Raw genomic sequence first — 23,391 nt, 5'->3', positions numbered from 1 at the left:
AGCTCCAATTATTCGATGGAAAGTCATTTGCGACCTGTACAGAAGACTAATAGATGAACAATATGATTCTGACAACCGATACAAAGGATAGACAAAGAATTTTACTCTGTAGTGAGTGTGAAAAACGATCGTTGAAGCGCCAATGTCAGGGTACTTATGTTGACATTTTAGTGTTGAGTGCCAGCTTTCACTTTCATTCCATCGCCGTATTCGGAGTGAGAGAAAAATGATAGAAGAATGTTTTAAACATGTTTTGGTTTTGTTTTGGTATCTATGTACATAGAATGAAAATCCGTTTTCCTTTTTCCTGCCTTCTTCCCCCTCATGCCTTTTGAATCTTAAAAAACCTGAAAGAGATTAATGAATAGATTTTTCACAACTTGTAAAGTTGTAAGATTCTTGTAGGTTTTGTAGCAGTAGAATCATAGAGCAAGATATTTTTCCAGAAATAGTAGAATATTGTGTCCAGATGGGAGTTCTCATCATCACTGCAACTTGACGTTTCTTAATCTTAATGCATTTTTTTTACCCAGTGTAATGTGTGTGTAAATGTGAGCTGTTTTCTTTGTCCAAAATATGCCAGAGAAATCCTAATTTATTGATTCATGTGGAAAATATGTACTTCCCAGTTATCTTCAATCTTCTGTTATTCCTGCAGTGATCCCGTCAAAGTCAACACATGATTTTTTCTTTCCATTTCAAACTATAAATTAATATGTACCAGTTCCCCACTTTTCATTGTGTGTTTTTTTAAAACTTACTTCAGAAATACTTATGAATTCTGGACTTTGTATTGACCTGTCCAGAGATGTCACATTATGTAATTAAAAATATGGCACTGAAGATATACGTAATGTTTGTGACTGTGGTGTGTCATGTATGTATGTGTCAGGATGTATCATCGAATTTATATTGCAGGTGTTGGTGACACACACGTGTCACATACACCTTCTGTGCAGTGGCTATCAGAGCTCAAATAAACAAACACAAACAACATTCTTTATATTGACAAACATGAACACAACTCTGTATTTGTTTTCTATTGTATACGGAAATAATCGTGCATTACAAATAAACAAACATCCATAAACAAACAAACCAAAAACCAAGAAGCCATAATTCCGTGTGGACTAACACATACAGTTCCTCTTTGTCTAGATTTCTCAAGGAACCACTGACAGATGAAAACTAGATAATAATTAGAAGATAAAATTCTAGGGGTATATTTGTATTTCGTCCGAGATATTCTGAAAGACAGATGACAATAATGAAGAAATTCCAATCACAGTGTAGATTTTAATATCATTCGCTTTACTGTCGGATAGAACTAAATTAATTTTTTTTCACACACTAACATAATTCGAACGTTTTATGTTCACCTTCGGACTTAGGAAGAATTATCTACAAGTTGTGCTCTTTTCTCGAATGAGAAACACATTCCCGTCATGAAGCACATTGTTTTAACCTGTTCATACCTAAATCCCTGATGCGACAAGGATAACAATCTTAGTCACTATCTGATAGGGTTGAGCAAGCTTTCCATTCATGGGTATTTGTTTGCATTCCGAATGAGTCGTATCTTTGGACAATATATCTTCTGAATATATCCGATTTTTATAGCATATTTTAACCTTTTTTCATGATTTCCGTGTGATAGTACCGTCTAAATCACACCGATAATGTAGCACACTTTGCTTATAAAAGCGTAAGTTCGTGACTTTAATACAGTAATGGGCACAAGCTATACAGTAACTGTTTGTTTCATTCCCTTGTGTACATCTAAGACGACAAGTTTTCTCCTTCGAGTCACGTGTCCTGGTTTGGCGCTGGGCTCTGGTCTGAGGAGGTCAGAGGCATCTAAGCGGAAGAAAATTGAACAGAATTGAGCAATGAAATGGACAATTTAACGTGTAAAAATTAAATAGCAAGTATCATTTAAACGATGCTCTATGTCGAATCCGATGTCAATTGAGCTCCGACCGAAATAAAGGATGTTAGTGCCTGGAAAAAATATTAACGGACACTTTTGGCAATGAAAAGAAGATGAAAAAGAATTATATGAAAATTGATCGATACCATTTTGCGTTGATGAAGTAATTATTCAACAGTGCGTCATACAAACAAGTCCAAGTCCTGAAAATAAGATCCGTGGCTTGGACTGAATGTTTGCTCACTAGTGCTGCTCACACCTACTCTCGGAAACTCTTCGGAAAGTATGCATCACAATTCTGAGTAGATCGGTATTTTTAGTTTGTCATCCCAACAATCGAATTGCAAACAAATTACAAAATCTACCTTTTACTTTTTTAAGGTACTTATCCTTCTCAACATCGAAATCTCACTCACTAAATAAAAGAATTCAAATTAATATCTTTTCTTAAATTGTTAGTTTATGTCATAACTCACTCTTTCATAATCGCTTCGCTTTGGCGTTGAAGCGTCTTGGCGAATTGAACTCCTGGTTATTGTTTCAGCTTGAATTGGTAGTTCACTGTCACGACGCTGGTTCCTTATTTTTTTCCAGAACTTGTTCTTAACGAGGCACACAACTATCAACAGGATCACAGCAACAAAGATGATAGAGAAGACAGTACCCACGGCGATGTGGACCTTTTTGGTCCCGTTATCGTCTGCAACAAAATCGAACAGAATGGACAGATGAAACATCTTCAAAGAAATATAAAAGTCCAAGAGGTGATGTCGGCTTTGCGCTCTGTAAACAGGGAGGATGCTATTACCTTCAAGATTTAAGGTAGAATGCGCCTTGATAGTAAAAGACTTAAACTTTTACTCAAACTTTTCTGAAGGAATTTTTCAACTTTTCTCTTTAAAAATCAAGAATAAAAATCAGGGGTCACCGTGCAAATTTTTGTACTAGAGAAACAAACATCCCAAGATTTACCGATATTTAAAATTCAAAATGGCCTCCATCCCTGTATTAACTCTACTGAGGAAAGATATAATTTTCGAAAAATTTAGCAGGTAAAATTTTTTCTTACACCAAGAGCTTTAAAATGAATCCTCACAAGTGATAGATCAGAAAAGAATTGTAAAAGTTAAAAGAGTCGGAATATCTGTCCCCGAGGTGCATTCCACCTTTAAAAAGATGGAAAAGGTACATGTACCAATGTTCTCATGACATGAGGATTGGCATACATTTGACAGGGTAAAAATAATGCTATCAATCTTTTTTGTTCACCAGCGGCATTGCTGGCAAATATGTTTCCGATAATTAATACGGCAATTTCGTCTAGGTTTTGGAAGCAAAAATATTCAAGTGCCATGAGTAAGGGGCAAGGCAGCTGGTTGGAGAAGATTCATATCAAAGTGTTGATAAGTTTGAAATATTCGCAAAATCGAATTCTGCACAAATTTTATGTACCCGGCCGGTCAAAACCTTACGGACACGCTTGGCTCGAAAGTCACCAGATCCAAGTGTTTAATATAAGACTACGAGAAAAAACAACAAACCGACCAATTCCAAAGTAAACAAGTCCAATGATGATTGTGGAATGAATGACAAACTTAGAGGACCACTTTGAAGTTAAGTCTACTTTTAACATTACATTTCTTCTGTTATTTCGTTTTGTTTGTAAGATACAATTTAATGTTTACTTCAAAAATTAATTGCTATTGTCTAAAACATCTTATACTCGTATAATGACGTATGTTTCTATTACGAACGACTGAATTCTTTTGTCAGCAATAACGTTATAACTGTGCATACTAAGTAGATAAAAAGTACTGAAAATACTAACAAAAGTTACGACGATGACTCCTTTTATTTTAATGATTTTTAGGCTTTCTTGTCTGATTAGTCCCTAGAAATAAGGTCATTAATAATTCTGTAGATCCTTTACCTTATAGCCCCTATAGTCTTTATGGTTTCTATATTTATACTGTGCTTAATCAGGTGTGCGACATCGTGTTCATGACTTCAGAATCCGTTCATGATCTCATTGCCACGTTGACACTTCCATTCATGTTTCTGAACCTTACCGCGTTCGCACCACCAAACTCACCTTGACATTGACTTTCATCGGATGAATCACCACAATGATCCTCCCCGTCACATCTCAGATACTTTGGAATGCATCGCCCATTGTCGCACAGGAAGTCTTCGTTGCTGTACACGCATTTACCATTCTCGGCTGAACAAAAATATTATGTTGCACTTTGTCATTCTAATCGCTTCATTGTCTATAACAGAGGGGTAAGGGGTTGTCGAATTCTCTTAATCTTATTTTTAATTCAAGATCGATACCTAGCCAGAAAAGACACAGCCAGCAAGAACTTGAATACTTGATAACGGAAAGCACTTAAACTTAATATAACATCATAATTTGTTGAGTACGCAAACAGTCGTCCATGGCTGATACATCTATTGAACAATCGACAACAAAAATCTTGTCATCTTCAAATCTTCGGCTTACAGTCATGATTGCTCACAAATGATAACATGATGAAACTCCGAACAGACTGTTCACAATAAAATATTGCTGAAAGACAGAACCGCAACTTCTCATAGTCACGAAAATATGGGGTACAAATTTTGATACCAGAGAAACAATTTAACAAAAACTAGCGATATGTGAAATTCAAAATGACTGATATTAACTTTTTTTAAGTCAATGATTAGGCCTAAATATTTTTTTACAAAAAAGGTGAAAACAGCGACACGGCAAACTACAAATAAGAATTGTGAAACTTTGAGAGGCAGTAAATCTGTCTCCGAGGCAATGAAATAGCCTTTAAGTAGTTACCTTGATAGAACATTGCATATGACGCTTTGAATCCTCGCTGCTTTAATGTTTGATCGTCCACCATTTTGAGTTCTAGTTCAATATCCCCGTCCATGGAGAAATTCTGTATTGATACCGGCTTTCTGGAACATACAACGTCACGCACAAGGCCATCGCTATACAGGAAAACTTTTTCTGTCAGGCCGTCGCATACATCAACAAAGCCTAATGAAAAATGCGAATAATGATAAAACAGAACGATTACATTCATTTAATAGTGCGCAAACTTTGTCAGCCAAGCCTTTCAAAGGATTTCAGACGATGTCAATCGGCTTTTTAGAATAAAAGTGGTGATTCAGAACCTAATTGTCAAACAATGGTCTCATTTTAGTGTGGGTTTCTTTCAATTGGATTGTGCCGTCATTGTCTTTTCACCACAGTCCCTTCAGAGGGATTGTGATTACACTTAGCAAAGAGCATAACACAGTATGACTCAATAACTGCCGCGATAATTTAACAGGTCCAAAGTGCCCGCGGAATGTTTTGGAGTGTGATTAGCGGTGCCTTTATCCTCAAATATTTCTCAAATAGTTTCTTTAATCATTGTACCGACCTGAATCAAAATGATCAGATTTCTCTGGACTCGGTCTTGTATTCTTCAACCAGCAGCTACCTTTAGTTTGACCAAACGCATTGTCGAAGGACCAAGCTTTGCATCCAATTTTGCGACGACATTCATGGCAACATTGTTCCGCAGACTGCATCTTGAAATGATGACCGTCGTTCATGTCGCCCCCTTCTCGCCCTACGTTATTCTCTACGTTACAGGCGGCTACAGGATGAAATTCGAAACTTGACTAGACTAGAATCGTATGCAAAATATTAGAACCGTATGTATGTATGTATGTATGTATGTATGTATGTATGTATGTATGTATGTATGTATGTATGTATGTATGTATGTATGTATGTATGTATGTGTGTATGTGTGTATGTATGTATGTATGTATGTATGTATGTATGTATGTATGTATGTATGTATGTATGTATGTATGTATGTATGTATGTATGTATGTATGTATGTATGTATGTATGTATGTATGTATGTATGTATGTATGTATGTATGTATTGTATTGTATTGTATTGTATTGTATTGTATTGTATTGTATTGTATTGTATTGTATTGTACTGTACGTAATAGCGGCTGTGCATAATTCAAATCGCTATAAGTAACATGAAATTCTGATGCATTGTGATATCATTATGATTTTGGAGTCTCTAAATTTTGTATCCGTATCGTTGGGCTATATTAGCTACATATATTTCATAATTTCTATGCTAATACTTACGGTTCGTCTCAGTCTTGTTTGAAAAGGTGAGAGACAAAAATGACAAATATATGCCCTGGTATTGTCTCACTGTGGATGTTGATAATGAACACTCCGTGGGATGACTATTGTTGTACATATGTGGATAAACATAACCGAAATTTGACACGATGTAGCCTCCGTAAGATTTGATCTTGTCATCTTCACAGACTGAGAATGATGAAATAAAAATATATGAAAATCAGGTGTTATGTTAGCGTAGATTAATTTAGGCCGTGGCTATTGACAGGCCGGCTTCCGTCTACTGACACTCATTTGAAAGAGGAAAACCACGGATGAAAAATTGTTCATGATTCCCTACTGTATATTATTGCACATGAACTACCAATTAGAACCTGACTACACTTCTAAAATACCGGTGAGGTATTTGAATATGTTGTCAAGGCTAGTTAGAGTTTGTCAACTACAAGATAACGGCGAATAATTGGTTCAACTACGCTCTTTGCTTACACTTGGCACGAAGCGACAGTGCCTGACCACGTCATAGCATGCAGATGTGAGAAGGAACCATAGGCCGCAATACAGAAAAGACGAGTCTCACCAGAATATGTCTTCCTAGTGATGTCTATGTCTTTGCTATCTTTGATCACGACAACATCAGCCTTGAACCCTTTGGAGGATATGGTACCGTCGGTTAGAAACTCGGCATAGAGGCTTTTTCCAGCTGATATAATGACGTCATCTATTTTACGACCACAGTATTTACCAATCAGTGGGGCTGTGCTGTCCTGTCCGTCATATACCAGGAGCCGGTCACTTGAACAATTCGGCGAGTCTTGGATTTCGAAAGCAGAGAAATTGACCTGTGCACGAACGATAGAATGTTGTTTTGTTAATTTTGTCAGGGTCTCAACGCAATGAAAAGTTGTCAAGCAACTATATCCAATCGTCGTGATCTGAACTTTAGCTTGGAAAAGTTCGTGTTGACACTCTCTGTTCAGGAAATGTGATATTAAGATGATTTCTTACCTTTACCAGACTCCCGTTGAGGGTGTTGATTATATATGAACATTGGATGTATTTGTCGTACTGATTCGGATAGTTTGGTGATTTGATGGTGGCATTTTGATTAGTATTTAGATCGTAAAACCGATTGCAGTCATCTGAAAAATGTAGAAAGAATACTTGCTGCTTGCTGTTATACTCGTCGGGGATATTTAGTGGGGGCTGGGGTGGGGAAGACTGTCACAGTGTTGTACTTTATATATATATATATATATATATATATTATATATATATATATATATATATATATATATATATATATACACACACACTATCTGTATGACAGCTTCAGAGCGGCGTTTCCCCAAATTTGAAAACTTCATCAATGTCATCATCTTTGGCGGGAAGTTCGCCGCCATGAAAAAACCCAAATTCAAAAGTTTCGAGATTTCTGTCTCTGGTATTAATGGCAGAGCACTTGAAGAACACATTCCTGCTTAGTGAAATAACGATTAGAAGACACAAAATATATCACTTTATTTTATAGTTAAATAATTGGCATATTGTAGCGAGGCATGATTATCGTATGTCTTGCTATACTGATATGTTTCAACTTGATGGGACCATCTCAGCTTCTGAATATTACTGACGTTGTGGTCAAGGAAATAAAATGAATAAATATCCCGGACAATGTTCTTTCAAACTACCAATAATTATTTGAAACAATTCGAATATTTCCTGGGCCTCCTGTTAGTGTGCAAGTGTATTTCAATCATGAAAAACAAACTTCTGCAAGTGGACGTCTTCAAAACGCGATTTCTCAGTAGCCTGTATTAGATTTTGTTTCAGTCTTAGAACAATAGAATAATAATAGAATAGAACAATAGACCCACGATAGACCCTCAACTTCTGGATAACTATTGGCCTTCACATCTCAAAGAATAAACTTATTCTGATGAAACTCAAATCTGACTGGTTGAACCCTAAAGAATTTTTACTAATTCCGATGAAACACGAATTCCAAGGAAAATTTTAATTCGTGTGTGAAAGGAGCTGAAAGTGGACGGCGTTCCGAGGAATTTTAGCAAACCATTGAGCAGGACCAATTTTGAAGCTCACTGACCTTGTTCGTTTAACAGATGACCATACATAACCATACTTCAAGGGCAAGGGTAGGTTATGTTATTTGTCCCTAACTTTCGTTGATTACACCGACAGAATGCTATTGCATGATGACAAATCGGTGGAAATTATACTGCAGGTCATACGTTTCTCTAGAGGGCGCACTACTTACGACGTTCACAGTTTTTTCCTTCGTAATCCTCGGCACACCGGCATTCATATCTGTTGACATAGTCCTGACAGGTACCGCCATTTTGACACGGTTGTGAGCTACATTCATCAATTTCTATCAGAAGGAAGAACAACAAATTCAACTGATGAAATCGGTTCTTGTCAACGGAGATAGGAAACAAAAAAATAATCCAGGATAATATCCTATAAAAGTTCTACACTGGTGCCAGAGAAAGATTCATAGGCAAAGCGATCTTATATAGATACTCCGTTTTAGTGTAGAACCATGGAAAATAAATTTTGTCGCAGCTGGAATTATGACGCATGGATAGTAAATCTGCAGGCGTTACATGAAGTCTGCGAATTGAAGGCAATGCAAGAACTATCTCGAAGTCACCATGACGAAATATCCATGGAAACTGGTTAACGTTTCGATCTCAAATTTTCATATGAGGTATGATTACAACTTCACCCACCTGTTCCACAGGTATCTCCGTCATATCCAGGAGCACACTGGCATTCAAATCCACCATTGATAGCTTTGCATGTGGCTCCATTCAAACACGGCTGAGACTCGCAGGCACCTTAAAATGACGAATGCGGAAACTGATTGGCTGAGATTTGGTTTAACAAATGGTGAATCCCCGATAAAGATTTATGACTTGGGACTATTTCAATATCAGTGGTGACACTTGTAGATACAGCTAGGAATCAATATAATAGAGACAAGATCTGGGATTGTGCATTCACTTGGATTTACATAACAAACTGTCTGACTCACGATAACAAAAATACTTTTGCTTTTACGGACAAGTTGCGGTGAGTTTGATTTCTGAGACCACAGGGCGTATTCCAGTGCGAAATACAGTCTTATGTCATTGATTGCTTTTCCCCTAAAATGGCGAGACTTACCACAGTCTTTTTCATCGGAAAGATCCCCGCAGTTATCAAAACCGTCACACTGCATGTCGTTCCCGATGCATATCTTATTGGCACACATGAAGTTTGGATCACATGTGTTAGTCTCTGTTGAACAGGAACAAAGTTAAAAGACGTTTTGAGACAATAGAAGAAAATGAAAAAGAAACTTCAAAACAAAACAACCGGAATCTCCGAACGCTTCTGTATAGGTAAGTAAACAAACAAACAGACTCAAACGGCGTGGATTCAATATCAACGTTTAGTAACAATCATTCATTTCTTAAGATTAGTTTAAGGCACATACGAATCAAGGGAGACTGAGCAAGTTCCGGAACCGACTCATGAAGGGCACAACAACCTACGACCACCAGAAAAAATACGAAAACCGAAAAAGGTAGCATGTATAATTCTATCGTGGGGTTTCTGACACATCTAGTATCATTACGTCAGGATCTGGATCACTTATGATAAACAGGCATTGCGATATATACGCAAACATTCTGGATGAGGTTTTAAACTATTGTGGTAAAATATTCCAGGTGATTAATCCTTTCCAGTCTTCCCTCTTCCCCTCGATTTGGCATGGTAGAACCAGGAACATTCCACCACACGATAAAGTGTACACTGTGTTGCTATGACAGCCAAGGGCAAGTAATTTTTAGAGACAGCTCGACCATGCTATACAGTCTGATGACAAATCGAGCTCGATTGTCAAAATTAATCACAGCAAATGAAAGTCTAAACTCACTGAACACATACAAGTTATTTACCTGTACTATAGGACTGCCAGTAACGTATTGCAAAACCTTCATTTCCGATATTGAATGGTACCATTGAAAACATTATTTTCAAATCGAGCTTGTTTGTGTAATTATGTTCCGAAAGATTGTCGCATATCACCTGTAAAACTTGTCCCTGGTCGTTGGTTACGGCGATATACCAGCTTTTTGTGGACACTTTACAGGTACCTATGTGGATACATGCATAGATATGTGTTGGGATGAGAGAGAGAGAGAGAGAGAGAGAGAGAGAGAGAGAGAGAGAGAGAGAGAGAGAGAGAGAGAGAGAGAGAGAGAGAGAGAGAGAGAGAGAGAGAGAGAGATTTGTTACGGTACCTTGCAAGTTGCGATCGAAAAACCAACCTTGAATGCATTTATCGTGGTCATGAATGTTTTGTATTCAAGGGTAAGTTGTTTTACAAGCAATAATGCAAGTGTTTGTTGACAGTGCATGGAGTGTCTTTGTTTAATTACAGTTTGACTTATTCGTTATTACCTGGTGTGAACAGATCAACTTCCTCAAAGATCAGGTGCAAGGTATCAAAACCCTTCAGTCCATTGATGCTTAAATCACAGATAGAGTTCTGTTGGCGCTCTAGTAAGGAAGGATATCCCGGATGAGAGAGAATAAAACCGCCGACGGATCGTACATTTGAATCACCACAAACTGATCAAGAAAGGAAAAAAAAACGATTAGTGAAAACTTCACTTGTCACTTCCAAACTGTAAAATTTATTCACGTGCCTTACTGCAGTTGTTGAGCTGAGCCGTCGTAAACTCAAAGACAAAATTTGGAAGTTTTCTGAGGTTTTGTAAAGTCATTCACCGAATCATGCCGTTTTCGCTATCTCTTTTGATATGAATAAGATAGGGGGAGTCTCACCGGAGTAATTTCTCTTCTCGTGAGAATTGATGCTTTCGTACTTTGCTTTGAAGCCCTTAGCATGTTTGTCGGCATCACTTATGAACCGTAGAAAAAGACTTGGTCCGGAGGAGTATATGGTGTCAGGTAGGACAGAGCCGCACATATTCGGAGACAGCTGCTTGCCGCGGTCGTTGTCTCCGTCATAAATTACGACGTAGTCCTTATCGCAATTGGGCGAATTCTCGATATCAAAGTACAAAAATTGAAGCTGAAAAAACAAGAAGAATGGCATAAAAATGTTAATCTGCCAGACATTATTATGCTTCACGTATTTTAGGTACCGTTCAGTTTTTACGGCCGGGGGGGGGGCGGCAAAATCCAGGGGGGGGAGTCATCATAATTTTGGAATCCGCAAAGGGGGGGTATCGCTTTTTCACTGGTAGGAAAGGGGGGGGGGTCACCACATTTTCAAAAACATAATACCTACAATAAAGTTCACTTTATGCCATGGCCATGATCGAACCTCTTTACCGGCGGGCTGCCTTCGGCGGCCCACTACAATAAATATACATTATGTATTACCCATGACCCTCTTAACGGGCTGACGCCTTTGGCGGCCCACTCCAATTAGGTTTACTTCATGCAATGGCCATGATTGACCCTCTTTACCGGCAGGCCGCCTTCGGCGGCCCACTACAACAAATATACATTATGTATTACCCATGACCCTCTTAACGGGCAGACGCCTTTGGCGGCCCACTCCAATTAGGTTTACTTCATGCAATGGCCATGATTGACCCTCTTTACCGGCGGGCCGCCTGCGGCGGCCCACTACAATAAATTGACTTTATGTAATACCCCACGGCAATCTTACCGTAAAATTCCCAATTGAAGCCGCGGCTTGTATTAGAAACATTTTTGAGGGACCCCTGGGATCACGCACTGCATAATGGTAATGGCCGCGCGCCTTCAGCTGCCCTGTCCAGTAAAGTCTACTTTATGCAATAGCCATGATCGACCCTCTTTACCGGCGTGCCACCTTTGGTGGCCCACTAGAATAAAGTTCACTTTACTTAATGGCCCATGACCCTCTTAACCGGAGGGCTGCCTTTGGCGAACCACTCCAATAAAGTTTACTTTATACAATGTCCATGGACATGAGTTGTCTATGGAAATTAAGTTAAAAATTGCGTTACAGTCGTCCTAATTAACAGACGTTTCAATGGATGTGGCTGAGAAGTTTGTGCACTGGCATCGAATAAAGTGCGCCGCGTACCGGAGTTCAAATCCAAACCATGCGGGTAAATTTGACATATGGGTTTTGGTTATTTTTCAGGTGGGGGGGGGGGGTCATCAAATTTTTTCGTCTGACAAAGGGGGGGGTCATCTTTTTTTCACAAAAAATGCAGGGGGGGGGTCCATATTTTTTTGAACACCGGCGACAAGATTTTGCCGGCCCCCCAGGCCGTAAAAACTGAACGCTCCCTTAGTATTGATGGCAATAGAAACGATCAGTCTGTCTGTATGTCTTTTTATGCATACTTTTCTCCAAAATTTTGAAATGAGTGCCGTCCATCATGGCAGAGAGAGTTCAAGCACAGTCCCTATATATGGATAGAGGGACTGTGGTTCAAGGGAGAAAGTTACAACATAATAAAAATCGCAATAATGGGGTTCAAGTCTGGCGGGCGAAGTGATTAGCTTTCAATGGACTTAGTCTTTCATACAGTACCTTAATCATTTTCTGTTTATTGCTGGATGTGATATTGTAAAAGCAGTCCAAATTGTCCGGGTAGGCGCGTTCGTCATAACCTGGAGAAGTAAAGGTACCGTTGTTGACTGGAAGGTTGGGGGTACACGGTGAAGTGGTAGCCCGTCGTGACGTTCCAAATACCGTCACTTTCATCTCAGCCAACCAGAGCATCGATAGTACAAACGTACAACTTGATATCTTCTTAAGTGTTTTCGGCTGCATTTTGTTTCTCGATTGCTTTATTTCTTAGTGATGACTGATAGCAGCTGTCAAAATGAAAGCAAACAGGAAGATAAACTGTCAGTTATGCTATAATGATAAGACTGTAACGAGGGTTACTCTTCCCTCGCAATGTCAAGCTGTGCCTTCAATCTTCTACTATCATACCATTGACGTTTCCCCCACAGGGCTTTATATACGGCAGAATGCAAATCCAGTCGATGAATATACCTGAAATATCCTTGGGGTTTATAATCAAATCTTGGAAGACGGTGATCAGAATAAAGTCAGAGTGAATTTTATGTAATTTCTCCTGTATTGTTTGATATATGTATAAGATGCAGAGTCCGCACATTTTTTCCTAGAATTCCAGACTTTCCCCTTTCCATTTCCCATAATTAGAACAATTCAAACGATTCATGCTCCACATTTATCCCTGCATCTTAACTCAGCCTACTTTCTTTTCTTTTTTTTCAACTTTTTGCCACTGTTCCCGATATCTAAAAATCCATTCCTTACTTGTAGACATTTAAACTTTCACCGAAGTTTTATGAACGCCCTGATTCAAAAAACGAAAACGAACACACTGCATGCCCGTCGTTGACACACATCCTCAAAATCACAAACTTCTACAAGTAGCTGTCAACATATGAGTTTCGAAATAAACGGAAGAAGTCGCCAAGATTACACCTCCTCCCTGGAGATGCGGCCAAGGTCAAAGAGAGTCTTAGCTATCGCTTCTATTTAGGAGCATTAGAGGTTCGGAAACAAAGACCAAGATATTATTGTGCTAAGTTTGTTTCATTTTATGCCAGTTTTGATGTTATTGCTCTGTCCCGAAGAAGATCTGATTGGCTTATTATAGAGAAGGCTTAGTTATTCAAAAAGTTAACTTTTTTGTCTGAAAATATCAGGAAATTCCAAGATCAGAAAATCCCAATTTGGATCAGAAGGTGTTTTAAGAAGTATTTTAAGGGCCCTGCTTGTAGACTCTGCCAAAGAGAACGTCCTGGCGCGGGAACTGCAGTTTATGTTCATAAGAGAATTATCAGCAAAGCCAGGAAAATGCATGCCCCAAATTGAAAGCTGCTACGAGTCTATCCCTATTAATCCTGATGAAACGTTTTTCCATCAGGTCCGTGAAATCTTGCAATTTGGCTGCTGTTATTTTAAAACCCGTTGATACACCAGAGTTGAATCACTAGCAATTGATTCTCGTATTTAACATCCAGACTCACTGGTGGTGCTCGCCGGTGATTTCAATGCGAGGATCGAGTCACTTACACTTGAGCCTGATTTCATTCTTGTTCTTTAAAAAAGAAAGCATTTGCCATGCGACATTCCTAACTATAAGCTGGGATTTAGAAAACGTCCAGATGGAAAGAAATTGAAAAAATGAAGTTGCAAACGAAACAGGGAAGATTTATCCAAGTTAATATTTTGTTTACATATTCATTTCTAAAGGACAGGTCTGACGTCAGAGCTGTTTGGACATGCGCGACAGCAAATGAATGTAGTGTTGTTGTTGTTGTTGTTGTTGTTGTTTAAATAGTTATGTCATTGCACATTTTTCTGTGCTACGAGCTACGAGGCATTTATAGAGTTCCTAATACGAATATTAATCAAAGCCAGTGTTCTTATTTTTATTCTGCACGTTTCGTTCGATCTGTCGTAAGGTAGTGCCTTTAAGTCATATAGCGCTCTCATATATTGAGGAGAATTATTATTAATTTTTTTTGTTTCTAAATCAAAAAGTATATTTAATGCATGCGCATTTCTACAGTACAAGGTATTGACTTAGAAAATTTCGGTGAACATCGTACATTGTACCTTGCCTTTTTATTCCAGCAAAGGCTGTCAGTACAGGTCACTTCTTTCACCTCTACTTGACCAAATGGTATGCATACATTAAGAATAGCATACTACATATCAACAGGAAACAACGCTATGCCAATTAGTTTTTTCACGTGATTGTCACGAAGCTTGACGTAATGCTCCTTTTTTCTAATTTTTTGACCCCCTGCGAAACGTCTGATGCTATAGAATTGAACCTGTATGTCATCACAACAGTGGGGTAAATTGCGGTCTTGAACAAAATGAACACGGCATTTCGTTGCAATTGGAACGCGCAGCACAGGGACCCTGGTAACATGGTTTTTGTTTGTGCTGTTATTTGCTAATCATGAAAATTAAAGAACACTGATTTGTTGAAGCCAGTGTTCAATTGCAAATACATACAGCGGAACACAATAATAATTATGCATCCATAAGTGTAAGCATCGAAGTGACATGCATCGAGTATAGAGGGCTGGCTGACTGTGTAAACATAGGAAGGGGTGTAGCACTCAGCCGGCCCTGTACTCGATACAACCCCGATGCCTACACCCATGGTTACTCTAAGCGTGCTACACCTATAATGCCCAATAAATGTGGCGTTCCGTCTCATGTTTTGCGACTTATCAAGGTATGATTAGTCAACAGCAAATCAACAGCAACAGCAACATCAAATCGATGCTCTTCAACTTTACCGCTATTTAACAGCCTGAGCATAAAAACAACAAACACGGACAGGATAAATACTCGGCTCTTTAAGCTATTACTGCAAACAGTAAGCGACGAAGCAATTTGACAGGCAGCCAAGTACCAACTTGCAGCAAACAAATGCCATACACTTAACGGGCAGTCCAGTGCCAGCGTGGTCCACTGGCAGCCTACAAGACCGAATGAGATGTATACGCTGCCATATGCGCTGAATCTGGGTAACAACGGCTTCACTCATAGGTCCTGTAATAATCTGGTCTTAAAATTTACGATCACGAACTAAACGTGACAACAATGCCTGATATGATAACATCACCGTCTAGCGTGGGCCCAGTGCATGCAGTGTACCTACCTCATATACACATTTACAAAGCTACTGCAGACTTATCCAAGTATTGACTAATTATACGCTACGATTAATTCCCTGCTGAGCGTGTTATTCGCTCTCAGAAGTCAGAACTAAGGTTCTATGACATGTATTACAACATCATATGCGTTGTAATTGTATCATACAGACCTTACAAAGTTAAGCACATGGTTGTAACGGAACGGTATACTGACCTGTTACGCTTGGTTTCCAACGAGGAAATGCTAAGTCTAAAAAAGGCGGGGGCCTTTTTCTCAGCCACCTGGGGATTCCCGTGATAAATCTTACCCGCAGCAAAGACATGTGATAAGAGGACGCCAACCCGGAGACGCCTACTGAGATGAAATGGTAATTCTGTTTTTTATCGAGGGGAGAAAGTCCATCCAGAATTTTAGGATAACATCAGAACAGAAAACGTTTTCTCAAGGAATACTCAAACCAGCCTATGTCGAAGTCAAGAATAAAATCAGAGATCAACAGAGATGGACCTGTGAATAGGTAAACGGGGTTAAAGGTTGGGCATTTGGAAAGAAGCAGTCATCTGCTTGCTAGCTACTCCTTTTACATGTGATAATGTTGATATTGATGAGTTTAATTAAATTGTCAAATAAAGTAATGCTGTTTACGCATAAACTTCATTCGAAAGTGAATGCTTGGCTTTTCATTATGCTTTTTGGAGTAGAAGCATATCAAAAAATTACACAGAGAACTTAAGTGCGGGAACAATACAAGAAGACGGCCGTTGTACCTCAAACACCCTGGAGGTGTGTGCCTGATGATTGAGCTTTTTCAGTTTTACTTTGACGTTATGTTTTGGGCTCCACACATTTTCACAGCAGTACGAAAACACCTTACTTTGAACTGAGTTGGGTTTTTTTATCGTAATCACCAACTTTCGAAAGTATACTGCATTAAAATATAAGTAGTAACAACATGTTTTTTTTAAGTTCAATAAAATGTTTCTGAAATAATATAATCAAAACAATGCGGAAGTATTTGCGGCAATTTGGGGGATTTTAGAAAATAGACATTGATTTCTGCAAAGGTAGAAGCGGTGATCCAAGGGAACAATTTATTTATTTCGTCTGGCCTTAGAATTGAGCTCAAATTCCTTCGATGGAAAAATCATTTGCAACCTGTACAGAAGACTACGAAAAATATGAACCCGAAAACCGAAATATAGGATAGACAAAGAAATTTAAGTTAGTGATTGTCAAAACGATCGTTGCCGCGCCAATTGTAGGGCTTTTTTATTGACAATTCACAGCAGAGAGCTGACTTTCACTTTCGTTCAACCACATTTTTTCTCTGTGGCCATATTCAAAGTGATATGAAATGGCCAAGGTGATTTAAAGTTTCACCAGGCACACATACAGAAATTTGTATCTGTATTTCTTTCTTATTCCTTCTTAAATTATGTCTACAATCCAACCGATTTCATTTATCGCTGACGTTTCAGTTTCTGTTTATCCAGTCATTACATGATGAGAGGGTAGGTTGAGGAACAGAAACTCGTCGGGTTCATCTGAGTATGGCTACAAATGGGTTATAACATCAGGAAGCAGTGTCTGGAACCGTTTCCGCGAATATGCGTTGTTTCCCTCTTCAGTCGGTCTTTGTCATAATCACATGATTTAACAGGACAGAGGAGATGTCTTCAGATTAGAAGTACACGGGTCACATGGGTCATCTCGGGTCAACGCTATGCAAAGTCACTATTAGAAGAGTGGTGCTCACATCAAGGGGTCGGTAAACGGGTGATGACTAGAGTTAATCATAAACTGGTGACTTACGTGTTGCAACTCGCTTAATAACGTATTTTTCGTAGTTGACATGACAGCGTCCCTGACCCTAAACTGTTGAATGCTGCCGGGGGAAATTGGTTTGAATTTTTGAAGCTATGATTAAGATATCTGGTACGCCCACAACGAACTTACATGTAGTAATCCGATTCTTATTCTTGCTGTTGTTGCTGATTATTAATAAGAAAGAAAATCCGAAGAAAACTAATATAATGCTGATATTGTTTCTATTACACTGATATCGTTGCAAATACATGTACAACATGTACAGGGACAAAAAAAACTGGACTTCGATAGCTGGAAGTACCGGCAGATATTTAGTAACGGGCTGCAATATTGCACTCCTTCCTGTATTTAGCCACGGTTTATAAATAATATCTATAATATAAATGTTGCTGCCTATACAGATTAGTCCACCGGAAAGTAATACAAAATTCAAATATAACTGCAGTTGCGAAAGTGATAATTTATCGCAGCGCCTGCTTATCTGAAACTTGTAATTATTTCTTCAAAAGACAGTAAAATTCAATCAACAGCAAAATTCTATTTCTATATTACTATTTCTATGGTTTTTACTTTCAAACTCAATAAATTCAATTAAACGTCCTCACTCATAGTGTACAAGAGTTTCTAACCGATGTGCACGTTTGAACAAGATAAACAATAAATAGGCGTCTACAACAAACAAACAAACAAACAAACAAAACAAACTGGCCCTGGTGCTTATACACATTCGAATCAAGACAGAAACGATACATCTTCAGCTATTGCAACACATAGGACAGTATTCCCCGTTTCCAAAGTAACGGTAAAATGCGATGTCGTTAAATGAGTAGTATGCAGAGAATATATGTAAAATGGTAAGATATCTTAAAGTTAAAAAAGGACAAAAATACACAGAGTTGGTGAGTTTCTGACGTAGTTGCGAATGATTTACGTCAGGAATGTCAGCCAAAGTGTCTCGCTGATCATGTCTACCCTGATCATCGAGGACGTCAATTCAAATCTCCTGTGCTTCTTCCATGTTCGAGGTCTGGTCGTTTACTGAAAATTTCTATTTTCATGCAACATAAGCTGACGGACTTATCCTTGATCTCTTGACCTAACTCACGATGACAACCTGTTAGACTTTGATAATATGAGCGACATATTGATAAAATAAGACAGGGAACATGATATTTGTAAAGAAAGTGATGTGTTTTCTATATATCACATTCACGTGTCAAGAGGCGTTTATTCGGGTAGGCGTCCACCCTCAAAACATGTGGACCTGGCCAAGCCGTGCAGATACCGTTACTGCGAGTTCTGTGACTGATGTTATTACAAATAAAAATTGTTCTCTGATTCTCTAGTACACTTCACATCGATCAAAATAGTTCGTTCGTTACAATGATTTACAATGAAGTATCTCTTATGCGTGGGCGGTAGCGATTTCGCTTAAGTTTGTTCCTGTTTTCTGCTAGTTGCCAACGTTTCTGCAAAATATCTGTCATCGTGTCGTGAACAAATCACCCCAAACTACTTATAATATAATTATTCACGCGAGGAGAAATCAAAGAAAAGTCACTGCCATGAAACACATTTCGTATTTTCATATTACAAAGAAATGTCCCGACAGTTGTTTTTTTCTGCAGAACTTCCAGATGGAAGTGTTTCGTAAAATTATTTAGAGTTACGAATGTCACATTATAAAAAATATATGTCGGAGCTTATTCTATTTTGGAGCAAATGTGTCGAAGAGAGTAACTACTTGTTTCTTCGAAATCACATATAGAACTACTCAGATCGAAGTAAATATGCAGTCTGAAATGAGAGAACACGAGACACTTACTTGATTACATGGACGGGTTATTCAGAAGTCCTGACACGCCAACCGTCATGTGTTATAATGTATGCTCTATATCCTGGCTCTATATCCAACGCGTCAATAAATTTGGAGGGCGCTTTTTACGTTGCTTTGTTCTTATACTGTTTTATTACATGGTAAGTGCGCGCGTGAGTTTCGTTTCTCTCTGCCTTTCGTTTGGCAACCAGCTTGTTTCGATGACTCCCACATAGGTCTGTAACTTTTGATCAGAGTTCCTATAATTTTTATTGTGAAAATCAAGTGTATTTTCTTCTTCTCGCTAAAAAGTTAGTTGAAGTCAAATGTATTTTCCTCACAAACGCAACGCACTGTGTTCGAATGAATTCCGGATTAAAATTCCGTTGTCGACTGTATGGACACTATACACCCTGTACTTGCAATTCTAGGCATTTTGGCATAATTTAGAAAGTAGAATCAGAACTGCACTTTGACATAAAGCAAAATATACCAGGAAATTCATCTAAGGCTTTAGGTAATGGAGCATGAAATAGTCAGACGGTGTGTTATACACCAGTCTATATAAAAGTTCTTTGTATCTTCCTCTTTAATTAATTGGGTTAGATACCAATCTATAGTGATTGCTTCATCGTTGAAAGACAAACTATTTCTTTTTACAAGTGCAGCGCTAGTGGCCTCTGCCGTGGTCTTTTTTCTGTTTTAGTGACAATGGAATGTCGAGTAAAGAAAGAGGGCGACAGAAAAAAAAGATATTGGGAATGTAATCTGAAATTACGGATGAAAACAAGAGGGCAATAAATGATTCAACCAATGGCTTGAAAATAATTAAAAGTAAGAATATATATATATATATATATATATATATATATATATATATATATATATATATATATATATATATATATATATATAGATATATATAGATCTAGATATATATAGGCAAAATCGGTGTTGAAGTTATATAAAGTTTTAAGAAAACAGTGTAATAGTTGGTAGTGTACATAGAATCTCTAAAACATTTTGTCAATGCTTTCTTCTCTGTCCAGAGATTACAGAGGTACAGACTGGGCTTGAGATTTCGTAATCTGTGTGCTATGGACCCAGGTGCAAAGTTTTCAACCAAATCCCGGCGTAACAAGGAAAGCTGCTGTCGCCGCTGCCGGTGTTATTTCCAGGGTTGTGTTGTGTTGCGCAAGGAGCAGTCTCAGTTCATTCAACCTAAAAACTTTGACCTATGACGGGTGTTGGGAGGTCGTTACTCTGTCATTCTGCAGCAACCTAGCAAAGAAAGATTTATTTTGATAAACTCGTGGCCCAATAAATAATTCAAGAGGACAGGTCACTGTGTGCAAATACAAATTGGGCGCGACGAGGTTTCGTGCATTGAACAACGCACTAACCGTGCACTCAACTGCATTGGAATTCGAAAACGGACTGCCGTTTTTGTCTTTTACGGCAAAGTGTTCTATAGGAATGCCTTTATTTGTAAATTCATTTCCTTTCAGCAGAATGCTCGTTAAAACTGATGAACAATGCAAAGGAAGATTTCTCTTTCGTCAACGGCCTAGACTTTATTAAAGTCTGTGATCTGTGAGTGTTTGGGTGGGGTAAAAACGATGCTTTGTGTTCTGTTTTCATATAAAACGTGCGAGTGGTTTGAACGCGATGGGTGGGGTGAATCCGGCAGAAACTAACTCACTACTGCGAATACTCAATGACAACGCACGTGATCGCTTTGGAAACCTGACTTGGACTGCCAAATTTCAAGTAGGTTTGTATGAAAAGGAAGAGACACAAGAGAAACTGTTGCAAATTATTTTGTGTTTTTGTTTAAAAATTCACATACTTGAACAGAGTCTATCCACGGCCCTATTGTGTGACCCGCAGAGTCTAAGCGACTACGTCTGGGATGGATACAGTGTAAAATTATATGCTGCATTAGAAACTTTTTTCAAGCTTCACTCCAAAAGACTATAATATTTATGCAATTGGCTCTTACGTGATTTTAACCACATGCTCGTACAAACCAACCATAGACAGTAGAGAGACTGCCTATGGATCAACCAAGGCCTGATGATGATTGCAGCACTTCGCAGATAGGAATGCTCTGCCCTCAACGGCAGGAAAGGGTGAAGCTTTCCTCAAAGATTGCCTCGGTCTGCCCACTCGACCAAAAGAAGCATACGGATTCTAGGAGACAGATACCTACCACAGTTCTGTCCTTGGCGTGAAATAATTAGCAGTTGAATAAGTTGTCATAATGATGTTCACAGATTCTTTCTGCAAGCACAAGGACTTTCAATAGTCTGCTGAAAATAACAACAGAGTAGGAATTAAATAAACAATTGGGCCCACCACTAGAGATTCATAATATGGGCAAATCAAAACGTAAAGATTTCGTTTCTCGTTCCTAATATCAAGGCTGAATCAATGATTTTGATCGTACTTCTGTGATATATTGCTCTGACTTCGATTTGGTTAAGCTGAAAGCGTGATGAGTGAAACAATTAAAATGAGCTAAATTTGCATATTGAATGAACGTCAGTAATAAGGTCATATATGATACACCGATTTTATTCGGGCTTCTGATGTACAACGGTCATACTCAGTTTGACTAATAAGAAAGACATTGATTTATACGAATGTTGCAACTGGTTACTTTACGAGAATTCCGATTTCGTCTAGTTGACAAGGTTAATGATTTATGAAATCGTCTTGTTTTACTCGACGTCTTGTTTTACGAAATGTTAGTTCATTTATGGTTAGACAATAAAGACTGTGGCTATATTTTGTGGTGAAGAGAGATATCTGATACCATTCGTGCTGCAGGCAACCGATCAAGTCCAATGCAATGACAGCTGACCAAAAGGTGATCTGTAAGTACCTATGGTGTCTGTGATACGATAACTCATGTAGCTTAAAGTTCTGTGTATGCCTGAAGTCTGGCCTCGAAGGCCAGATTCGTAGCGCACGTCAACTTAAAAATGTACTACTGTTGAAATGATTCAACAGAATGGCACTTGCATTAGCAGCAAAACAAGTCCTCGACTGCTTTCACTTTGACGCTTTCCTGGTATCTTTAGTCAGCAACTTGGCATCACATGTTATGCTGGTATCACAAGCACGGGATTCATTCTACTTTAAGGTAGTATGCGCCTCGAAAGTGAAAGACCTAAACTTTTGCTCAAACTTTCCTTAATGAATCTTTCAACCGCTCCCTTTCAAAATCAAGAATAAAAATCGGGGGTCACCGCGCAAGTTTTGTTACCATAGAAACAAATTACCTATGATTTACCAATATTTAAAATTCAAAATGGCCGCCATCCCTGTTTTTACTCTATTGAGAAAAATAAAATTTTCGAATATCGAAAAACTAAGCCGGTGAAATGTTTTCTTGCGCTAAGAGCTTTAAAATGAACCCCAACAAGTGGTATATCAGAAAATAATTGTAAAAGTTTGAGAGTCCGAATATCTGTCCCCGAGAAGCATTCTACCTTAATACTACATTTTAGGCTCAGTCCTTTCACTGGTACAATAATGATCATGTAAACAAGCCGAGGAATTCGTTGTATGCAGTGATTAGTGTGTTGACATTGGCGTTCCATTTTAGTTTCGATTTCACCATTCTTAAAGTCGTGGACCACAGTCAATCAATCAGCGCCCGGGTGGTCGAAATATATGGTATATGTGTGTATGTAAACAGTCAAAGATTACTCTACGACTGTACGACAGGAATCAACAGCCTACTGTATTTAGTTCTGACATGAGGCCACACCTAGGGATTAAAACATGTTTGGAGAGTGGTAAAATTATGAAATCCACACCCACTCAGTCCCAAAGTTCAACATTGTTTCTTGACACACGGTTCATTTATTTAATTATTAGGTTGTTACATACACTCTTGACATTAATATTCATGTATCCGTGTACTAGGGCTTATGCCAGCAAAA

The 23,391-nt window shown here is 38.5% G+C and overlaps 1 protein-coding gene across 2 annotated transcripts; it reads right to left on the bottom strand.

Annotated features, from left to right (window-relative positions):
• Positions 1–1,273: 1,273 nt before the first annotated feature.
• LOC139135558 (bone morphogenetic protein 1-like) lies at positions 1,274–19,534 on the bottom strand. 2 transcript variants are annotated; one of them, XM_070703007.1, is made up of 16 exons: positions 19,448–19,534; positions 12,667–12,953; positions 10,953–11,202; positions 10,566–10,736; positions 10,061–10,258; positions 9,282–9,395; positions 8,846–8,953; positions 8,371–8,484; positions 7,101–7,234; positions 6,673–6,934; positions 6,093–6,281; positions 5,356–5,574; positions 4,764–4,967; positions 4,023–4,151; positions 2,407–2,630; positions 1,274–1,857 (listed from the first exon to the last, which is right to left on the bottom strand). In XM_070703007.1, exons 2-16 carry the CDS (start codon positions 12,907–12,909, stop codon positions 1,807–1,809), a joined length of 2,610 nt encoding a protein of 869 aa, XP_070559108.1. In that variant the 5' UTR covers positions 12,910–12,953; positions 19,448–19,534; the 3' UTR covers positions 1,274–1,806. The 2 variants fall into 2 exon arrangements, with proteins under 2 accessions (XP_070559108.1, XP_070559107.1); XM_070703006.1 differs by lacking the exon at positions 19,448–19,534 and adding an exon at positions 16,009–16,141.
• Positions 19,535–23,391: the final 3,857 nt, after the last annotated feature.

The sequence above is a fragment of the Ptychodera flava genome, chromosome 6 (assembly GCF_041260155.1).
Source record: "Ptychodera flava strain L36383 chromosome 6, AS_Pfla_20210202, whole genome shotgun sequence".
Classification (NCBI taxonomy): domain Eukaryota; kingdom Metazoa; phylum Hemichordata; class Enteropneusta; family Ptychoderidae; genus Ptychodera; species Ptychodera flava.
Note: the sequence above shows the minus strand (reverse complement) of the source record. Positions and strands in the feature narration are given on the sequence as shown.

Bases quoted from the DNA above. Each gene is read 5' to 3' on its own strand.
- LOC139135558 (XM_070703007.1), bottom strand. From the start codon at position 12,909: ATGCAGCCGAAAACACTTAAGAAGATATCAAGTTGTACGTTTGTACTA. The intron at 10,259-10,565 runs GTAATAACGAAT...GTATCCACATAG, and splicing joins AGTTGATCTGTTCACACCAG to GTACCTGTAAAGTGTCCACA. The intron at 8,954-9,281 runs GTAAGTCTCGCC...CGTCATTTTAAG, and splicing joins TTCCGATGAAAAAGACTGTG to GTGCCTGCGAGTCTCAGCCG.